The 21,834-nt window shown below is 37.5% G+C and overlaps 1 protein-coding gene across 6 annotated transcripts in view; it reads right to left on the bottom strand.

Annotated features, from left to right (window-relative positions):
• Window positions 1-3,036: 3,036 nt before the first annotated feature.
• Window positions 3,037-21,834, bottom strand: part of inpp4b (inositol polyphosphate-4-phosphatase type II B) — a 151,670-nt gene continuing 132,872 nt past the window's right edge. For 5 of the 6 annotated variants that reach the window (XM_044347180.1, XM_044347178.1, XM_044347179.1 and 2 more), the window contains 8 exons: window positions 21,256-21,428; window positions 19,902-20,025; window positions 19,083-19,209; window positions 17,004-17,144; window positions 16,422-16,519; window positions 16,071-16,183; window positions 15,221-15,375; window positions 10,377-10,567 (listed from right to left, as the gene is read on the bottom strand). In XM_044347180.1, the coding sequence (XP_044203115.1) occupies window positions 10,393-10,567; window positions 15,221-15,375; window positions 16,071-16,183; window positions 16,422-16,519; window positions 17,004-17,144; window positions 19,083-19,209; window positions 19,902-20,025; window positions 21,256-21,428 (1,106 nt within the window). In that variant the 3' untranslated portion in view covers window positions 10,377-10,392. Of the gene's footprint in view, window positions 3,387-10,376; window positions 10,568-15,220; window positions 15,376-16,070; window positions 16,184-16,421; window positions 16,520-17,003; window positions 17,145-19,082; window positions 19,210-19,901; window positions 20,026-21,255; window positions 21,429-21,834 lie in introns of those variants that run through there. The other variant, XM_044347177.1, reaches the window with a different exon arrangement.

Here is a 21,834-nt window from a genome sequence, read left to right on the forward strand (position 1 = left end):
GTACCTTTAAGTAAGTATAAAAAGCCAAGAAGAAGATGATGATGATGCTATGCTTTTATGGTCTCATATGATGCTCTGTTTGCTGCACCCACCAGTCATCAATGAGGATTTCAGGAACCTGCCAAAGATGACAGCAGCCCGCTGTTACTAGTTGCTACACATGTAGTCTGGAGACAATGATTCTCACAAATAATTTTTGACCTTTTTTTAACAGGAAAAGCAAAAGTATAACTTCTCCAAGACACTGAGCAGGCCAGAAGCATTCTTGAGGTTGTTAATTTTTTTCTGAGGAGGATACAGGTGAAGACTCCCACTACATCAGATCAAAACCAAACATGGAAACCATCCAAATGAAATAAAGATCCAGGAAATCTAAACACGGTGTTAACTTTGAACTTCAGGTTTCTCTCTAACTTGAATCCATGACAAAAAAAATCAGCATTTGAGGTCTTCATTGTAGAGTTCTGCTACCGGACCTGACAGGTTCAAACGAAGTAGGTTATTGGGTTTTGGGTCAGGTTTGGGCTGTTTGGTTGCACAAGACTTCAGGCTTGTGTCGGATTCAGGTGTGGTTATTTTCAAATGTCATTTATTAAATTTCTCTCTCTGACTGCACCAATCATCTGCATCCATATATATCGTGTGGCGAGTAGGTACCCATTATCCAGTGAGAAGAGGAGGGAAGACACAGCATTGCATTAGCTCAGTGAGCCTCGGGTCTGGGCTTGAGTGAGTGTTGCGGTCTCAAATTTGGCAGAGCCAGTCAGGTGCTCCAACCCATTGAGAACATACTGAAGAACATTACATAAGACCATTGTGGATGAACAGTTAACAATTTGTACTAAGCCAGCAAAGAAGTCATCCTACCTGACATCAAGAGACAAACCTGGACACTTTGATCCTAAGAGTCAACTGAAAGGTAAAAGATGACAGTAAAACCAGCATTTCAAGTGTAAAATACAGAAATAAAATGTTTAGGTAGCACACGCTTACCGGAAGTTCTGCTTCTGAAGTTGTGATCGTCTTTAGTGTCAAACCCTTGAATGAGAGAGTGACCCAACACAATCCGGCAAAATAATACGTGAGTGAGAAATTGCATGTATTCACCTGAATGTTAAAGGAATATGTTACCAAAGACTTTGCTCCTTTGCACAGAATAGAAGCTGTAATGAGCCTGGTTTCAAAGCAGCTAAAATAAATTTCAAACGACCCAGCATCATTGGCCACCTCTCGTTTGTTGTAATATGTTCAGTATTTTCTAAACATTCATTGTTTCTCCACAACCTAGATAAAAACACTTAACTTTAACATGATGTTATCGCCTCCTCATTGCTGTGAAGTTCTGCCAGAAATTGTGTATTTAGCGAGTTAGTGGTTCACAGCCGATTGTTTGAACATACCGGTAATACAGATTAATGGGTCAAGTCAAAGCAGATGGTCACCCACTTAGAGTCCAGTTCTCTTTAAGCTTTCTTCCCGTTAAAGGGGAGTTTTTTCTTGCTGCTGTCACCAAGTGCTTGTTCATGGGGGAACTGTTGGATTAAAGTGTACAGTCTTGACCTGCTCTATGTGAAAAGTGTCCTGAGATAACTTTTGTATGATTTGGAACTATATCAATAAAACTGAATTTAAAAAATGAATTGGGTAATGCTACAGGAATGTTATGAGAAGTTTTAAAAATGTTTTGATACTTTTTAAACACTTTTTTTTTTGTTGTGACTTTGGGTCACCATTGAAATTCAGTGTTATTGCTGTATATCAAAGCTTACAGCTGCTGCTTTTCTAAATGGAGAGAGCTACAAACGCTTCAGAGCCACCTTTTAAGACTACAGATACCAAGTAGTCAAACTGTAGATTTTTTTAATGTTCAAGTATAATTGGGTTTTTAATTCAAAATACAAGTTTCTTTCAGTCTTTCACTACTTGAATATATTTTGCAAGTCAATTTAACATGCAACACAATAGATTAACACAGCACATGAATGAAACTATGACTCATTTAACTGTAATAATGTACTGACTTGTTCAATCAAGCACACACCCGTGAGAATGATCAGTATGTGACTCATTACACAAATATCATTATATAGTCACCAATATCCACATGAAACCATTTTTTATTAAATTTTAAATAGAAAAAAAGAAATGTCCATTATTTAACAGCATATACATTTTAAACATGCATTGGAGTCCAAGGAATGAACACTTAGAATATAAAATCATTTTAGAATACAAAAATAAATAGTGGACTTACATACTTTGTTATATAGCTCTCAGAAATGATGGTACATTATCTGCATCCTGTTCTAATTTCCAGCTGTACTTCATTTGGTTTCACTGGGCTGTACCTTGAGATATAAAAATATGTAGCTCAAGTGCAACCATTGGGGCTGAGTTGTAAAAAAGGCAATGGGATTTAACATGTAAACAACATGTTTAAAATATGCTACTTACAGTATATGTCCCATACATTTGGGTGTACAAGGATGAAATTACAATGTCTCCAACCACCAAAAACAAAATAGGTTAAGTTTGGCCCCAATATGTGACATCAGTAAAATACATAGATCCATTGCTCAAAAACGAGTTGTGCATGAGTTCCTGTTAAGCAGACCACCAATTAAGTTTTCACTTTCATAATGTGGAGTTCAGTGTATCCAAACACAGAATGAGACATGGGATAACAATTTGTTTCCAATTCACTGTTTAAAGAGCTATGTTTATACAATAAATCATCCTGGGAACAGTCTAAACTTAACATAAACTCTGAAATAGGTCAGTATAAACTACTTAACTGACCTGAGTTAAAATTATTTTATCACACTGACAAATCCCTTTAAAAAAAATGTGAAATTTCTGCAGGAGGGAAATTCCTCATGCAGGCATGCATGTTGTACTGCTTGAGGTCATTAATATACTGTACAGACACACAGAGATCAACTATGATTTGCCACACGGTTGTATTATTTATCACTGCTTAGGCCATGAAAATATACAAGACAAAAACGGAAAGTGCTTTATTTTTTTACAAGTGACACATGTTTGGCAAATCCAGTGTGAGGTTTGGTGAACACACAACCACCCTCACATACCAGCGCAAACAAAAACTAAGCAAACATCAAAAAAAAACATCCAGCAAGGTTGGTTATTAATAACAATAAATTGTTTTACAATAGTTTCACTATTATTTACTGTCATATTTAGTACTTGGACAATAAAGAATGACTGGTTTTACAGTACATGGCTTACTTCCTCAAGAGTCAACTTTTCCGTAAGTCCCCTCTGGTGGTCGGTAGCACTTGGGAAAGGCCATCAGCTGCAACATGTTGAAGGCATATTTCCTGCATCTAATATTCTTTTCAACGTTCTCAATCCGACATCCTTCTCTGATGATCAGATAAAGAGGGTGAGGGAAGAAAAGGAAAACAAAAAAGTAAATATGAGTGACTTTTTAAATTGATGATGGACACAGGCTTTTAAAAGAGGCTTTTAAAAGGCAATTAAATTTTGTCTTTAATCAATGTCTTTAGTTGTTTAATAAGCATTTAAGTTGCTTAATAAGCAAGAAAAAAAGGCAAATACATACACATTTGGATGGTAAGTTTGATAAAAATCAGACACTTATTATCTCATTTCATGGCTGCCAAGTTGTTGTAGTATAAACAATACATGATTAAGCAGCTTACAGTTATGTCTGACACAACTGCAGTGTTGCCAGTGTTTTATAATAATCGCATTTGTGCGACAATTAGTCTTTTGTACAATGTACTATAAAGTTTTTCAATCATAATGAAATGGTACAGAACATATTTGCAGCCTGACAATTAATCATTTATTAACTTTGTCTACAATTAACAATAAGAAAACAATATATTTCAATATATTTCAATTGTCAAACTGTTTTGTTTGGTGTTGTTTATGGTACAAAAATTCTGTGTGTATTCTGTACCACAGCATCGCTTCATATACGTTGCAAACATAGTTCTGGGTTCAGCATCCGGCAAGACACCGTGTAAAAAAAATAAAGTAATGCCAGTTATGTTTTGTCTGTCCAACTGATTTCATGTGGTCTCTTACAAGTGTTGATGTAGATGTGTAAAGACATTAGTATACTCTGACTGAAGTGCTTGTTGGGTGGCTGAAAAGCTCCTGAAACCCCCTTCCCCCACACGTTTTTCAGACATTTGAAATGGGGAAGTGTCTCTGACAATTTTTGTAACTTTCCGAAACCTAAGGTTTCAGTTTCAGTTCAAAAAACTAATTTATCTTATACTGACCCTTTATGCAGCCCCTCAATTCAGCCTCTGTGTGAACGTGCCGTTTTAGCTCCTGTCTCTTAAAGGCCCCCCTCCTGATGAGCCCACTCTGTTCTGATTGGTTAGCTCCCAGAAGCTGCCCGTCGGCAGACTTCTAGTGTCTTGGGAGGCTGCCTAACAAACAGTAATAGTAGGATTTCACTTATTTTTCTCATTCTTTACTCAAAATGGAAGCTTCTTAAAGACATCAGCACATGTTTGAGTCTGAATCCAATCCAAAATATGCGAGTGGACAATGTGAACAACCCGTGGAACAACCATCCTGCTGCCTCCGGGTTTCTTACAGTGCAGACAGTTTGCTGCTTGCTCTTGATTATGCTTCTTTTGCTGTTATTCTTGTTTTTTTTCTGCTAGAAATTATGAGCAGCGGCTCCTGGATACTTTTAAATTATTGAGACTGTAATTTATTTAGATAAAGTAGGCTAATGCCATATTTTCAACACTTTTATGACTTCCTCAGTACTACATGAGCACAGCCTACCGACAGCACAAGTCTGTACTGCAGTGACTGGAAACGCGGTACTTAGCTAAAGCTGATTAGCAGCAAGATGCACCCCCTTCTCCACGGATGACTTCCACAAACTTCTACAGAAAATTGCGGTGCTTGAAACCAAAATCCACCAGTTAGATGTGAATGTGGAATTGACTATGTGGGAATGACACCGCTTTGCCATGGACTCGAAACAGTGGACAATAGCATGCTAACACACGATTAATTAGCACCAAAGAGACTACCAAGAAACAGGAGGGCTGTGTATCAGGTAATAAATAAATTAGTAAATAATTTTCCTGGGAAATGAGAGAAGAAGTGACAGGCAGCGCCCAGCACCCTGAGATTTGTGATGCGACTGGCTGGCCTGAATTATCATCCAGGCAGAGTGCCTCTTCAACCCTTGTTCTTAAAAGGACACCCACAGTAAGTAAGTCCCTCTTGGAGTTCACTGACCAAATGAAAGAGCTGGTCACTGCTGGGACCAAACTTACACCCCTGCAGCACTCCCTTTTCCTCTCCCCTAACCTCCCCTTGGCATCCACCTCCACCATCAGCTTTAAGTCCTCAGCCAGTTTTGACATATTCATCACAAGTTACAAAGCCCCGTGACTGATGTTGCTCTTTCTGATCATTCCTGTGTTTTCTGTATACTATCTCGGTGCACACAAATGTTCAAACAGAAATAATCACAAATGGTATATCACTGAAAACACCCGTGAAATGTTTATTCAGGCTTTCTCTTCCACACCAGAGAGGTGTATTATGAAGCAAGTTCAACATACCCAGGCTTTCTTTGTGTGAGCTGGCTTGACAAACCCTAAACTCACACTCAGAGATAAGTGGTATCAAGACGGTGGTTATCAGCTTTCCTTATTGACCCAGGCTTTCTGCTTCAGGCTCTGTGCGTGTTCCCATAAAAGGGGGCGTTTGGCGCATCATGCTACTTCAGTCAGGAGGGAACAGGTCATTATAACGCAGAGCTATGAAGAATATAAATACATTATCACAGCAAAAAGCAATACCGTTGCTGCAAATAAGACGAGAGTGGAATGCTTTCAGAAAACTGCTGATCGTGGAAACTCGCAAGTTAATATATTTATTTTACCACTCAATGCACTCTCAATGCCTCCCACATTCAGAGCTCTTAAACTTTAAACTTGATGCAGCAGATTTAAACATTATACTCAAGAAGTGCATTTAGGTCCGACTCTGTCCCATAATGAAGGATAAGTGGAAATCACTTTAGTTTTTGGCCAAATCAAAGTGAAATTAATTTCATAGATTTTATCTGTGATAAATACCAATAGACTAATTGATTTTCTTTTTTTTGGTTCAAAGTATTTCTTTCATGAGATTTTAGTTTTTATTAGTTTTTTTTACAATTTGAAATACAGTTTGATATATTTTAACAAAACCCCATCCAACAAATAACCCTAACCTAATGCACCATTAGAAATTTATAATATGACATATCAAAACAATGGTAAGTATGATAAAAGACCAATCAATTTTCTAATCGATGTTCTAATAGCTGCAGTAACAGCAGTGATAAACGGACTTGGCAGCAAATCAGGTGGTTAGTGAAAGGGCAGCGCTTTTTATCGCTGACTTAAGCTGAAACTCGGAACATAACCTGCTCCAGACCAGGTTAAGTTTGCAGCATAAGTTACCATGGTGATCAAGCCAGGTTAAAGGAGCGCTACCTTTGTGACATTGAAAACCCTGGCTTTAGGCTCAACATACCATGTTAACTCATTAATCTTGCTTTGTAGTACACCCCTCTGCCCTCTCTTTGGTCTCAGTCAATGAAGCTGTAGATAATTTCAGTTCTAAAAATCACTAATGTGAAGGTAGTCTCTGGTAAGAAAAGATCTCCATGGAGAAATGCCACACTGGAGACTTCGCATTTATAATTTGGAAATGAGAAGTGCAAGGCGGTCCTTTTTCTCTGACATCATGACCAAAAACCATAATAACGCACGTGCCTTGTTTGCTACTGTCAACAGGCTAACAAACCCTCCTGTGTAAGTAGCCCCTGAACTTCTATCTACCAGGGCCTGCAATGAATTTGCCTCCTTTTTCACTGACAAAATTCAGAAAATTAGACAAGCAGTCAGTGCCTCCATACCAGCTACAGGGTACCTATGTATTGTCCCTGTGTCCACTTAAAATCAATTCAAATAGCATGACACAATTTGATCCAATCAACCATAAAAACTTGGAGGACATTAGACAACATCTGAGCTTTTCCTCCTGCCGCCTTAATATTCTGCCTACCGGCTTTTTCAAAAATGTTTTTAACTCCCTGGCCTCAGATCTCCTACAAATTGTCAACACATCTCTTCTCTTGGGTTTCTTCCCACAGGCCCTGAAAACTGCAGTCATCAAGCCACTCTTAAAAAAAGAACCTAGACACTTCAGTAATGAATAGTTATAGGCCTATATCAAACCTCTTGTTTTTAAGTTAAAAAAAAGCTGTTTTTCAACAGCTGAACAGCTTCTTCACACCAAACAACTTTTTAGATGTCTTGTCTGCTCTTGTTTAGGTCTTGAATGACATCCACTTAAACACAGACAGTGGCAGAATTTCAGTATTAGTATTATTGAATCTCTGCTGCATTCAACACAGTTGACCACAGCATATTACTAGAAACTGGGTGGGACTTTCTGGCACAGTGCTAAACTGGTTTGAATCCTACTAAAAGGACAGGGACTACTTTGTGTCTATAGGTAATTACACATCTGAGCAGACAAAAATGACCTGTGAGAGTTCTCCAAGGCTCCATTCTGGGACCTCTTCTATCCAACATCTACATACTCCCACTAGCTCAGATTATGGAAAACAACAATTGACTATGGTCCAATACAAGCACTGGGTAAGTGCATTGAAAATTAATTGTTTTAGGAGCCAAGGAAGTACAATTAAAAATCACTAGCTTCTATCAGTAATGTTAAAAACCACAAACCAAGCCAGAAATCGTGGTGTAGTTATGGACTCAGGCCTGAATTTAAGCAGCCACATTAAGACAATTACAGAGTCAGCTTACTATCACCGTAAGAATATATCAACAATTAAAGGACTTAAGTCTCAACAGGATTAGGAAAAACTTGTCGGTGTATTTATCTTCAGTAGACTCAACTACTGTAATGCTGTCTTCACAGGTCTCCCTAAAAAAAAAAAAAAAAAATCAGACAGCTGCAGCTGATTCAGAACGCTGCTGCTTGAGTCCTCACTAAGACCAAGAAAGTGGATCACATCACTTCAGTTCTCAGATCTTTACACTGGCTTCCTGTCTGTCAAAGAATTGATTTTGAAATACCACTGTTGGTTTATAAAGCACGGAATGGTTTAGGGCCAAAATACATTTATGATCTGCTGCTACATTATGAACCATCCAGATCTCTCAGGTCATCTGGGACGGGTCTGCTTCCTGTTCTCAGAGGCAAAAACTTAACATGGAGAAGCAGCGTTCAGTGTTTATGCTCTACATATCTGGAACAAAGTCCCTTAAGACTTGAGATCTGTTGCAACTTCTTTTAAATAAAGGCTTAAGACTTCTCTGTTTGCCACTGCCTTTTTTTACTAACTCAAATTTGGAGCTTTTGAGTCATATTTTGCACTGCACTGTAACTTTTATTCTGTTTTATTCTATTTTAGCTTTTTTTTTCTATTCAACTCTTTTTAACTGTATTTAAATGTGTCTTTTATGATGTATTGTGTTTCTTTTACATTTTCTGTTAATGCCTTTTATGTTTTGAATTGTCATTCACCTTAATTTTTGGAACTTAGACATTTGACATTATAATGTTATAAAAATAGAATAAAAAGGCATAATATCTCCTTTAAAAACACATCAGTGAGCCACACTGTTGCACTGGGAGACATGTTCCTTCACAATGAAGATTACAGTCGCACTAATTTGATCACATTTTCAGTCTATGGAGAATAGCTCCTCATAAGGCAGATGCCCCTTTGCATTTACAGGAACACGCCTCTGTTTACAGATCTTTGCTAGCTTGTTGTGTTACATATCACAACCTCTTGACTTTGTACTGAACTTCTTTGAGAAATTTACGATGTAGTACAAAGTCCTACAGTACTACAGTAATCTCTGAAGACTAAAAACATGACACTGTTATTAGTCTTTGGAGCCGTTGCTAAACAAAGGTCTATGGCACAGAGGAATAAGATATATCAGGCTTTGGATACACACACAATACTTGTAAGTAGGATCAATTCACTGTTGGTTTGGCTCTGCACATAAGATTTGCTAAGAAAAATATAAAAAATCGGCCATATACCACGTCTTCAATCTTCAATGTCAAACCTAAAAACTAGAATTTTAGCTGACACCTCATTTCTTCAAGTTTTAATACATTACAGTGACACTGTATTAACTCGTGCATGCTAATGATTCAGTCATATATCAAAGATTAGGTTTCTGTCTGAAAGCATAATGCGTTATGGGACAAGAGCCAAAGGGTTAGATTTCCAGGCACATGACAGGGGAGTGAACTAATGTTGCCCTGCAGGATCCATGGACTGTGACAGTGACTGTGATATGCCTTTAAAAAACGAAGTGAACCTTTCTTTGTTCTTGTGAAGCTGCCTCAGGGTGTATATGACAGCATGTTATTGTAAGGAGTGACAACTAATACTTGTTCTTCCATATGCAGTGCTGTCAGTACGTTTTATCACAGTATTGTTTTGGTTTGATTTCAGATTTTATTTAAAGGTATATTCATCCAGATAACAGTGTGGGAATCCAGTGTGCAGGAGGCAAAACAAACACACAAAAGAACAAAAAAGTCATAATACTTTTTAAGGAAGGCAATCTACTACAACACCACCACCAAAATGTTGTCTAAAAGTATCTCAGGAATGAATCAGGATTGTGACAGTTTCAAAAACAAATTTACATTATAAGCTTTGCAGCTGTGGTCTTTGCTGTGGGGTTATACGGTTTTCTTTTAGTTTACAACACCATGCCAGTAAAAGAGTAAAGTGTTTTTGCCAACTGGTACAAGGATTCACACTGTTTCTAGAAAAAAAATGCTGCTATTGAGTTAAATGTCCTTTTTCAATGTGTTAAGCCTTAGGAAATGCTTGTTTTGATTTGATTTTGTTTAGGCTATTTATGCAGAGTTAGTATAAAACACCACATCCAGTATGAGTGACATTTGCTAAAAACTACAGTGCCCAGCTATTTTTTTCTTTGGCATTACATATTTACATTTTCAGTAGGAATGTATGAGCTTGGGGCAGGGTCACAGACAGGGTAGGGAAATCAGAAAGCGTTGATAGACGGACTTATCTATTATTGTTGTTAACAATAAGAAAAAAAGAGAATATCACCAAGCTTATCCATTAACCCTAAAATGAAGATGTCTGATACTGCAGTAATAATACATTTTATGCACATTGTGCATGCATTTTCTATGTGTGAACTTTATATTAATGTTAGTCTTAGGAAAGTTTGTTCTTGACAGATATTAAAGACTAAGATTCCAGGTGAATCAGGAAATAGAATAATTAGCAAACACAGAAAAAAAGGAGTGAGTAGAGATGGCATTGTCAGCAATTTATTGATATTTTGCAAGCAGAAAAACAAGACTTAAAATGAGCCACACAACCAGTAGGTGGGAGCTAACGAGCAGCAGGGCAATGGGGTAAAAGTGTCGTGACGCTGGTTTGTTCTCTGTCACGGTGCCAGCCTCAGGGTCCTCCCAGTGCCCAATGTCTCCCTGGGCGAGCCGGCTGCAGGGGTGCCCATCAGAGTGAAACAGAACGAACAGAGAAAGATCAAAACACTGCGTTGTTAGTACAATCTAGATGTTGTTTAAGTGGGACTTCTAGCATATATTGATCGCTTGAGAGCCAAAACAGGCTGGTACTAGAAGGTCCACTTAGACAGAGCCACAGAAAAGCAGGCGGTGATAGATGGAGCAGAGGTGTTGAGAAACAGGCTCACACATGTAAGCCATGTAATGAAATGACTTAGTTGGCAGAGGATGGAGGAAGGAGGCATGCAGTTTGAAGTAAAAGCTTATGCAGAATGTCTTTTTCATCACATCTGATGAAACTGACAAGATGAGGGGAAGAAGTGGTTTATGGGTGTGGTTTCACAGGTTTTTGTCGAGCCTGACACTTGTTTTTAAGTTTGATTTACAGCACTAATTTCCTTTCGGATAGTATTCCCCTTCATTCACAACAGTGAATCAAACAGTGAAAGTGCTTCCCTCATAATAATCAGCACCTCTGGACTAGTGCAGACTAGTAAGTTTTGTTCATTTTGCTTTTAGAGGCATTATAGCATTTCATATATTTTGTGCAACACAGCAGTTTATCTAGCAAAGTGAGTGTTTAATTAAATATATCTCACAATAATAAATTGTCTTATTTTAGTTACTGACTTAATAAATCTTTTGTTGCATGTACAGTATAGCTGGTTATATTCATTCCATGCCATCAAAGTTCATATCATGTAAAGCGAAACTGTTAAAATGCTGTAACTGCATTATAATTTAAGGTTAATAATTAATATCATGCTGAACATACAGCACAACAATTGAGTCAACTGGTTCTGCTGGTCTGATCACCAGCATCACAGAGTACCTCATTTTTATTCAAAACAACCAACAAAACAATATAACCAATCACTTACTGACAAATATGACGTGTGCCCTCAGCGACAGCATGTTCCAGTATTGAGTGGAGTATAAACATTACTGACTGACCAGGTAACATGAAAGCAAACATGTTTACTTTAAGTGTATGATGTTAGCGGCCACCTGCATTATCAATTAGACAGGTGTAACCAGACACACCCGACCAACACTTCTAAATAGCATTATAGGGAGCGTCTTAAATCATGACAAATGCACAGATTTTAGCGTTTTTTAACCACACTTGACCATACAGATAGGTATAGTATTAGTTTATTAAGAAAACATTAATCTTGAAATCAATATTAGATCTAAATTAATTCCAGTAAAAGGTTCTCCTACAACTTATCATTTAGTTTGACACACAAATGATAATGTGTTAGCCAAATGATTAAAATGTTGGAACTACATAGAAATACAAAAGACAATAATGCTCATATTTGCCATCAAAAATTTGTCAAGATATTATACTTCTGTTAGCTGACACTTATTAGCATCCACTAATTACCCAGTCCCTTTTTTCCACTGTTATCCTGTTTTTGGATCCTCCTTTTTTCACCTCATGAGTTGAACACTAAATTAATGTTAAAATCCATTATTAAAGACTAATCGATCTACCAAGGATATATATTTTATCAGACCCACAGCCTTTGTCAATTGAGAACTAATAATGTCTGCTTACATTGTTTTAACAATATGATCTGGTTTTTGAGTCACTGTTCTCAGCAAAGGGAGTGCGTTGGTGTCAAAGGGGAAGGCAACACAAACGGTCAAAGTGGAGGACTTCATTGTGCCTGGAGGAGTTATTTCCTGTCACAGCTAAAATATAGTTTCGTTTTATCCTTTTGCTCTTTATCTTCATTAGTGATCCTCACAACATCATGCTTCAAGTAAAAACCCACCACACAAACTTCCACATGTTTCCAATACATTTGTCAGCTCTGATATCAAAACGAGTATAAAAATATGGATGCAAATATTAGTCACGACTACTGTTTGAAGGCAGCACCTGCAATAATAAGACAGTGAACTACTGTTGCACTGCTGTTCCACCCCAACATAGGAACCGTATGGCATGTTTATACATTTTTCAGGCAGAAATTGATAAGAATATTTCTGCAACATATGAAATTCAGGGGAACACTTTTGTGCATTCTTATGACAACATCATATTACATTTAAATGTGTGCCTGGGGCTAGTTACATGCTTGCCAGCTGTAATTGTCTCTGCAAATGATGGAATTACAAGGATATGTGTTTTTTTTGTCGTGTTGCAGAAAACATAAGTTAGGAACACCACTTTCTGAATCAAAAACCATTTGGGGTCCTTTGTTTTTAGATAACATACCACACAGACAGAGAGATAATTAATCCTGAGAGGAATTCACACGTCAATATGTTTACTGACTATATCACTATAGGATAGTAAACAAAAACAACACAAATGTAAAAATGTAATGTCATTTATTCATATGTCCATGTAATAAAAGGTTTGTGGATGTGTGACAACAATAAAAATGTGACTGTGTGAAAAAAGTAAAGTAATATAGTTTTCTTAAACATTAATGGATCTTCCTTGTAAATAAAATATTCTACAAATTGATTAAGCATATTACAGGAGCAGTTTTTTTAATAGCAGTGTTGCTGTAAAGCTGCATTGTATTATTTCTGGGGTATGTGGGTAAAGATGCATTCATTGCATCTGGAATGGTCTTACTGGTTGGTTTAATACCCATCCTCTTTAGGTTTCAGTTGGTACGAATTAGTTGCACAACAGGGAGTTCTTAGCTGAAAAGACATGAGACTATTCTATTGATACATACACTACATGTACTACATGTTCATATTTATTGAAGTTTTCATAGTACTACAGTATGACAGGTCGACATACTGTAGTTCTTGCGATAAATCTTTCGTAGGTTTGGTAGGAGGAACCTTTTGTGCATTTACAGAGTTGTCATCAGATGTTTTAGCTGTTTATTTTGGTCCTAAATATTTGATCTTCAATATCACATCAGAAAATGTCCATCGTGTTGTTGATATGGAAACAAGTAGCATAAATGTTGTTCTAAGTTGTTGCGGAGATGTAAACTAATAAACAGAATAACTTTATGAAAATGAGTTAAGTAACTGTATGTATTACCTGAGATAACTAAATTACACCATTTTTAATTAATCTGGATAGTTGTAGCACATGTTCTGTGATGTTGTTATGATCAGTTGTTATGAGCTGCATCCTTTATATTTGTGTCTTCGGTTACGTAGTTATGCCCTTATACTCATCTAACACAGCTGCCATCAGCTGGCCTTTAGAGGTCATAGCCACAGAGCATTTCAGATGTGCCCTTTACCATCAGGTTAAAAAAAGGTTTTGAAATTAGACCTTATCAGATACAGATGCCGATGTCTACCCTGCTGGCAAACACAAACATTAAAGGCAGCAGTGTCTCTGCAGCACTGACAGGAACATGCATGTTTGCCTTTGAATGTGTGAGGGAACATGGTGATGATGGAGGAAACACATGATGATGTTTACATCGGCATATCCAATGGTGATAAGCAGGGTGGAGAGGGTGCAGCCACAAAATGTTTTTGATGTTTTGCTCACATACTTTACAGTAAATGTGTGTGGGTGCAAGCTATTACTTTAACAACTTCTTTAGCATTTCAGTTCACCCAAATTATACCAATTATGTATACTTATTTTTGCTTTTTGCTTATATTTTCCTAAAATTTTATGTCTTTATGTGCTGGAATTTTCAGATATATGCCACTGTAAATTCTGCTGTCAGCCCAATACAGTGGAGGTGAACGAAATTTCATCTATACTCCTCAAATCACTGGAAGAATACATTTGAAAGAAAACATAGTGTCTTTTCTTGAAATAGTGTTACTCTGGATAATCTACAGACCTCACTGTCAATCATTTTCATGGGAACAATTTCCTCTGTAGAAAGCAGTCCCAGTTAAAACTGTTAACGGGGATCTATTATGCTCATTTCCAGCTCTATATTTTTATTCTGGGACTCCATTAGAGTAGCTTTGCATGATTCACAGTTCAAAAAACTCTTTATATAACTTATACTGGCTCTTCATGCAGCCCCTCAGTTCAGCTTCTGTCTGAAACAGGCAGTTTTAGCTCCTGTCTCTTTAAGCGCAAGGAGCAGATGACCATATAAAGAAATCCGTCACGAGTTGATGTCAGCTTTGTTTGAAAGTAGAAAAAAAAACTGTTGGAAACCGAGCATTCAGAGCAGTGTGAAGCTGGTGATTTACATACCTACATTCGTTTAGCTCATTATTTGACACTTTGGCCACGTTTAACATGAATATCTGACATTATAACATTATATATATATGACAGAAAACAAGGAAAAACATAAAAGGTCCCCTTTAACAGTGAGGTCTGTGGATTACTTGGAGTAAGTGTGACATTGTTTCTGGGGAAAGACAAATTACCATTGAATTTGTTCAAATGTTAAATATGTTCAATGCTTTAAGCAATCACTAACAAGATTCCAGTTACCTCCATTGTATTGAGGTGGTAGCATAAATAAGACGGATATATATCTCAAAACCTTGGCAAATAAAACCAAAACTAACTGCATGACTAGATTCCACTGGGTCTAAGTAGAAAAACATGTCTTCTTGTAATTTAAATGACCCTTTAATACAGCATGAATGGGATTGGTTGGAACAATAACTTGCACCCATAATGGTTTTATTCTATCTTTTACTGCCTTACCTCCGCATACAGTCCAGAGCACGGATGAAGAAATCCTTGCTGAGCTGGTGTTCATCACGAAGGAGGGCACACTGCTCTAATGTGACAGACATGGATGTCCGGTCTTTGGCACTTTTACAGCTGGTGAACCTGATGCCATTCAACCTTCGACAAATCTAGAAGGAAGTGAAAAAAAAGATTCAATGTTTACACACATCAAGTATACAAAGAGTTTCCCTTTTTGTCAGTAAAAGCGATTGTTGCTATAACCAGACTTTGCCCGGTTTTTGTAAGAATTTAAATCTGTTTAAATTTAAATGATGATTAAAGATTTTTAAAACTATGTGATACATTTCACTTAGGTTGATATAACACTTTAATAGTGTTGGATACCTTCAATTATAACTTTTTCCTGAATTGAACTGACATAAAGTGCATTTCTGTAAAAATTAAAAACTGCAGCCAACAAAGATAATGATGTCAGGGCAATACATTTAGTTAGATATTACACAAAAAATGCCTTTTTATAATAGATTCTTCCAGTGACTTCTGCAAATCACATGCACTGTGACATGTGTAACAATTCACAGATACTTAATATCAGGTCAAAGGGCAGCATCTCTACATTATCACCTTCTGAAATTCAATCCATCCTGCTCAGACAGGTACTTTTTGTTTGATTCAGGGCTCCATTAAAGCCCATCAATTATCAATATGTCAAAACAAGATTACAGCTGAGTACGTACAGATCACAGTTGGTTATGGGAGAGAGACAGTTTATTTATACGGATGAGAGGAAAGTATGTTCCTTATCAAGAAAGACAGAAAGGTATGATAATAACACTGCTGTTTAAAGGCAAAAACTGCTCACCGTTCCAGCAATCCATAATATCTCCACATTCTTCCTCTTCTTTGTGACTACATTCTGGCCCAGGGTTTCAAGTAATTCCTTTATGTCAGTCTGTGTCTGAAAACATGGTAGACCTGCTCACAGAAAACATAAAACACATTGAAAGTGACTGAGTCTTCTTGCTTTGTTCAGTGAAAATAAAGGTTTATATTGTTTAAATGTTCCAGAAAAACAGCCCACAACCACGTTCTCACTAATAAAAATACAAGCAGGTAGGACCTGGAACACAAGCCCCAGTATTTTTTAAAGATTTTCAAGGATGAAGAGTATTCGTCTTTGATTACAAAACAAAAGAACATTTTTTGCACTTACATTCTAGTGGCACCTTTTCATTTAATGATTTGTAATAGGCTTCTAACTTCTCAAAGTTCTTCTGGTTTATTCTCTCTTGTAGGGAAATATCTCCAAACCTGAGAGGATTACAGACAGAATAAGGGTAGTTATGGTGGAACATCATCCAGACACTCCAAAACACTTTTTTTAAAAACAGTTTACAGTCTTTTCTTCACTGTAACAACAATGCAGGGCAGTAAATACTGCATTTAGAGGAAAACTATATGCATTTTCATTAAATGTATTTGGTGGGAAAACCAAATAATGTGCTAACATTTAGCAGTAATTGCAATATATTTACACATTAAACAACTGTTTGCCAATCAGGGAAAGTAAGTATGCTTTTAGGGTTTTGATTATTATTTAGTTACATTTCTGAATACTTTGCATAGTATTTAATGAATGAAGGATAATGAGTAAGCCATGCATGGCTCTAGTTCTTTATCTGATATTGATTAGTTTAAAACCATACCAGCTTTGGTTAACATGTTCATATGAAAAGTGTTTTTCCTTGAGTGCATCGGCTTATCTGTTCTTCAGATTGAACAGTGTCTGCGGTACCTCTCTGCTATAGTTTGCTGTTCATTGATGCCCACGTTAAACAGCACCGGGAAAACTCGTAGAGGCTTGCCTTCCTTGATCTCCTCTGGCAAGGTCTGGAAAACCAGTCGTGGTAATGGCACTTCTACAATGAAGTGGTCTCTGAACACAAGGAGAGAGGAAAAAAAGGAAAGGGACGTTAAAAGAGAGAAAATGGTTAAACAGAAATTCAATACACTTTGCAAAGCTGTAGAATTTGATAAGTTTGGGAAGTTGCATAATTTGACACCTGAGACAGGCCAGAGCAAGCTGCAGAATGAGAGACTAATGGTGTGTGTGCATGAGAGAAAGAGAGTGGAAGTGTGTGAGACAGATTGCCTTATAGAATGACATGGAGAGGGGTGGAGCAAAGGGAGTGTATCATCTTATCACACTCGGCATAATGTGCACAGTAGCCAGCTAAAATAAACAATCTTGACCTTGTTGTGGTAAATGTCTTACCAGTGAACTATTGTTGTACTGCAGGGAAGTGAGAGGATACGCATGATCCCAGTGACTTCAACAGCTCCCAGTTGACACCAAATGGCCAAGAGAATTTTATTCATGTGGACTAAAGTTCACTAAAGTTAGAGTGACTTCCTCATAACCGGCTGTATACTAGAGCTGTGTTGATTGGCATCTTATTACAAGGCATTTTTCCACTTAGTTGGGCCCAAATAGAGCATATCGTAACACCCCTTGAGCTTTGCCATATTTTTTATGCACAAACAAATATGCAATAATTATGCTCAGAGACTGTGTAGTAAATATTCTATAACAAGAAATCATGCAAATCCAGGCCCTGTGGTCTGGGGTTTGATTCACAGGCTGCAACTAGATAAAAAATAGAACAAGACACAGCAGACTATCACCTCTGATCCAAGTGGATTTGTCAATATCACTTCAAACTTGCTTATATAGTAATTACCACTCAAAATACTCATTTAATCTTTGCTTAGCGGTACACTCAATACGAGTATTTATCATTACACTCTGCATAAGGTCATATGAGTGCTTTCATATTTCACCTTAACACTTTGAGAATTGCATTTTCAGTATGGGCCAATATTTGATCTGGAATTTCTTGTTGTGAAAAAAGTATGCCGATACAGATGGTTTCTGTCTGTGTGAAAGTCTGGCAAACAAAGTCTCAACGTAAACGGATTCTTTGTTAAAAGGCAAATGGCTATGTCTGATTGTAATTAAGTTAATATTAGACTGAAACCTTTGTACAGTAAGGCTCGGTTATAAAGTGCAGTAAGAGACTATGCAAATCGAGTGTGTCATCGATGTGTCACTAAATCAATCAAACCTCATCAATCAGTCTCATTATTAAAAGAACCAAGTATTTCTATTGGCTGCGCATTTATAACACTTTTTTCGATAGAACTATGTAATATGGTGTTAATTATTGGGAAATATTTCTGACACACTACACATAGTTAGTACCCACCCATTACAGTTTTTAAGAAAGAACCACCAGGTGAAAATCACTACAAAGTTCTCACACACCATAAAGTCTTATTGACAGGTGCGTCAGATGTGAAAAAACAAAAAAATCCTGCCTACTGCCGGCCATTTGAATTTACTTTAATAAGGACATCTCAGTCCTCAGACCTTCATCAGGTACAATCATATGTCGTATGTATGTTCATACGCATATGTGGAATTTAAAAAAAAAAAAATGTTCAAAGCAGCAAATAACCCGGGAAGAATACAGTAGACATACAGACTTTATAAGCATTTGTTGATTTCCAGTGGAAACTTGACAAAAATATGGTTGGGGTTAATACATTAATTAAAAGTGAACCAACAGACAATTTGTTCCTATAATTAGCTCCAAAATATGTAGTTCTCTCCGGTACCTGTCTATAAAAAACACAGTCACATGTCAAATCCATTCTATGACAACTGCCTGTACTTTTCTCTTAAAACATACTGGACCGCTGTTATTACTAACACAGGTAGTTTGGGAAATGCTGTAATCTCGATTGAACATTTTCAATTAAAGCACAAAACCAAACAAACATGCAAACCCAGAGAAATTGGATAATGTCTCACCGTCGGCCACACACTAAGGGCTGGAGGTCACTGAGGTCATCTGTCTTGGCCTCTGTAATCTTGAACACGACTCTCTGCAGGTCTGTGATTCCAACCTCCATGTCCTCCAGCATCCCAATCTCTTCACCTTAAACAGTTTGCACAGCAAGGTCAGAAGTGATCTAACTCTTGCTGGCCACACACAGCCCTTGTAGTTACTCAAAATGAGGTGAGTACTGCTCATATTTTGAAATGTCAGAAGGGTAACTGGAAAATGAAAACGATTCAGGAACTACCCATGTTTGATATTGATGTTGCAGAAGTATTATTTTGATCTAGACATGGATCATAAAAGTGGGGTTAAGACTATTAAGAAAGAAAGCTCTTCGCCCTTTTTTCAATTCTCAATTTTTCTGACTAATCCATTTAACGCGGTAATGCCAGCTACATTATGAGGTTCAGCAAACTAACGTGAATGAGATCATGGTGGGGCAGGTAACTAGAATAGGTGCACTCATATTTTACAAGGGTGCACAATAGTCTCTTTTCAATTCAAATCTAATCTTGGTATCGATCTGATAAACATCTATCTCCCAGGACACTCTGCTTAACCTTTACTGGAAACATGTTGTATAAAACATAAAATGATATATGTGCCTGTCATTATGTACAAAAAACTGTGAGGTGAGTCATCACCTTGCTTCAAGTTGCTATTTGCTACAGCCTCAGTGACTCATCATATTAGTGGAGCTCACTTAAACCAAACATCACTCTGACTATTAGGTTTGGTGGAGGTTTTATGGTTTTCACATCTGATTGAACTCTTGCGGGTTTACTCACTATAGGTGCTGAGTAGGCTCTCAAACTGGGCCACCAAGCCAACAAGGTGAAGCTGCCTGAGGAAACCTTTGTCCTGCATTCCTGCATACAGCCTCATAACGAAACCACAGGCTAAGGCTGCCAGCTGTTGAAAAAAAAAGTACAAACACACACATACATACACACACACACACACACACACACACACACATAAACACACACTTGAGCCATATCTATTCTAAGTTGTTGGCACAAACAGCTAAGCGGCCACAAATAGTACAGTGGTAAGCCCAGAATTTTCCAGGTCCAAAATAGTAAAGCTGCAATACAAGAGCGAGGATGTCAAACAGCTCAAATACAGCTGCAGATGCAGCCTTGCAGCATCCTATGTCACAACTATGGATGGGTTTTCAAAGGACTTCTAGTATTAACCCCTGTGTCTTCTTCTAGATCCACCAGAGGTCCCTACCTGTCTCTCTGGGTGTTAGCTGGACCGACGTTGCTGCCTTTAATAAGTGATCAACCTGCCCTGCTCAATCAGTTTGCCAGTCTCTGGGTGTACTGTATATACTGTAGAGTCCCTTCACTTCATCAGCCAATGCTTAAGTGTAAAGATTATACAACTGAGCTTACAGCCAGAAATTTATGTACCTAGGTTTACCTTCTTTTGAGAGTTTTATTATTTTGTTCCTGCCTCTCTAAACCTTCCATAAATTAAGAGAGAAACTGCCTCAGTCTCCTGTCTGCTTATTGTGTCTGGGTCCTTGTTCTCTGCCACTGTCAATATTTTTTGGCTCATGCACGTTACATTTTGGTCTATAGGTACACCAAACTTCAATATGTGAAATGGATAAAAAGTGAAACCGACAGTTGCAGTAAATTTCTGTAGATGACATATTTTTACAAATAAAATACTTCAAGACGTATTCTGACAGTTTGAGATTTAGTGTATGTGAAATTTTGATAGTGTGTAGGAAAATGTTTCATTGTTGTTTGGCCATACTAGGCAATAGTATGTGTGTCAAAGTGCAGCATACCCAGCTGCTGCACTCTGGACTACAAAGGCAACACAATTACATAACAAACTGCTTTACAGCTCAACTCGCTAAAACAAACGTATCAAAATATTTCTCTGACATTTGCATTTACAAAGTGTAAAGATTAGCAAATATATCAAATATGTGATTGGTTTTGTGAACAGGGGGCATATATCATCAAAAACTTACTCAAGGTTTTAAAACAGAGCAAAGGAGAAGATCTAAGTTAAAAAAATCTCCTCATCAAAAGAACCAAGATAAGAAAATAACTGAAGAGAAATTTATATCCTCTAGAAGACCTTTAAAGAGTTGTTTATTATGTCAGTTTGGCCACCTACTGCCTGACTGAAGACCACGTCTCTCCTCTGTTGGAGGAGGAAGCCCTGTGGAATGCTGCAGGCTGCCTCCTGCAGGAGCACAAAGGTCATGGCTCTCTTAGCCTTCTCCACCACCTCCATCACGCACTCCTTTAACCTGGTCACCACAGGGCAGAGCTGCTCCCCCCAGTCGCCTGCGGAAATAAGATGGGATAGGGACAAGGAGGGGTGGTGGTGGTGTAGACAGAGATGGAATGACAGTTATGATGTGGTTTTAGATTAAAATGTGTCTTCACACTTGTGTTCTCAGCCAGAAAAAACAGGCGGCTTATCTGTGAGGTGAAACCGGTTCAGCCATTAATCTTTCATTGAAATGAGGAGGGTTTATGGGAAAGGAAAATGGCAAACAAAAACAAACACAAATTACAAGCTGTTAAATCAAAAGCATGAGCACAGGCAGTAAAATGTGGCAAATGATTAGCAAGTGAATTCATAAAACACAATAAAAGATTTTTTGTCAAGGTTAACACCTTATATTTACTGCCAAAATACCTCACACACTGTTCTGTAGATCATTACTTTATTAATGTGACGTCATTA

This window comes from Thunnus albacares, chromosome 3 (assembly GCF_914725855.1).
Source record: "Thunnus albacares chromosome 3, fThuAlb1.1, whole genome shotgun sequence".
Classification (NCBI taxonomy): Eukaryota; Metazoa; Chordata; class Actinopteri; order Scombriformes; family Scombridae; genus Thunnus; species Thunnus albacares.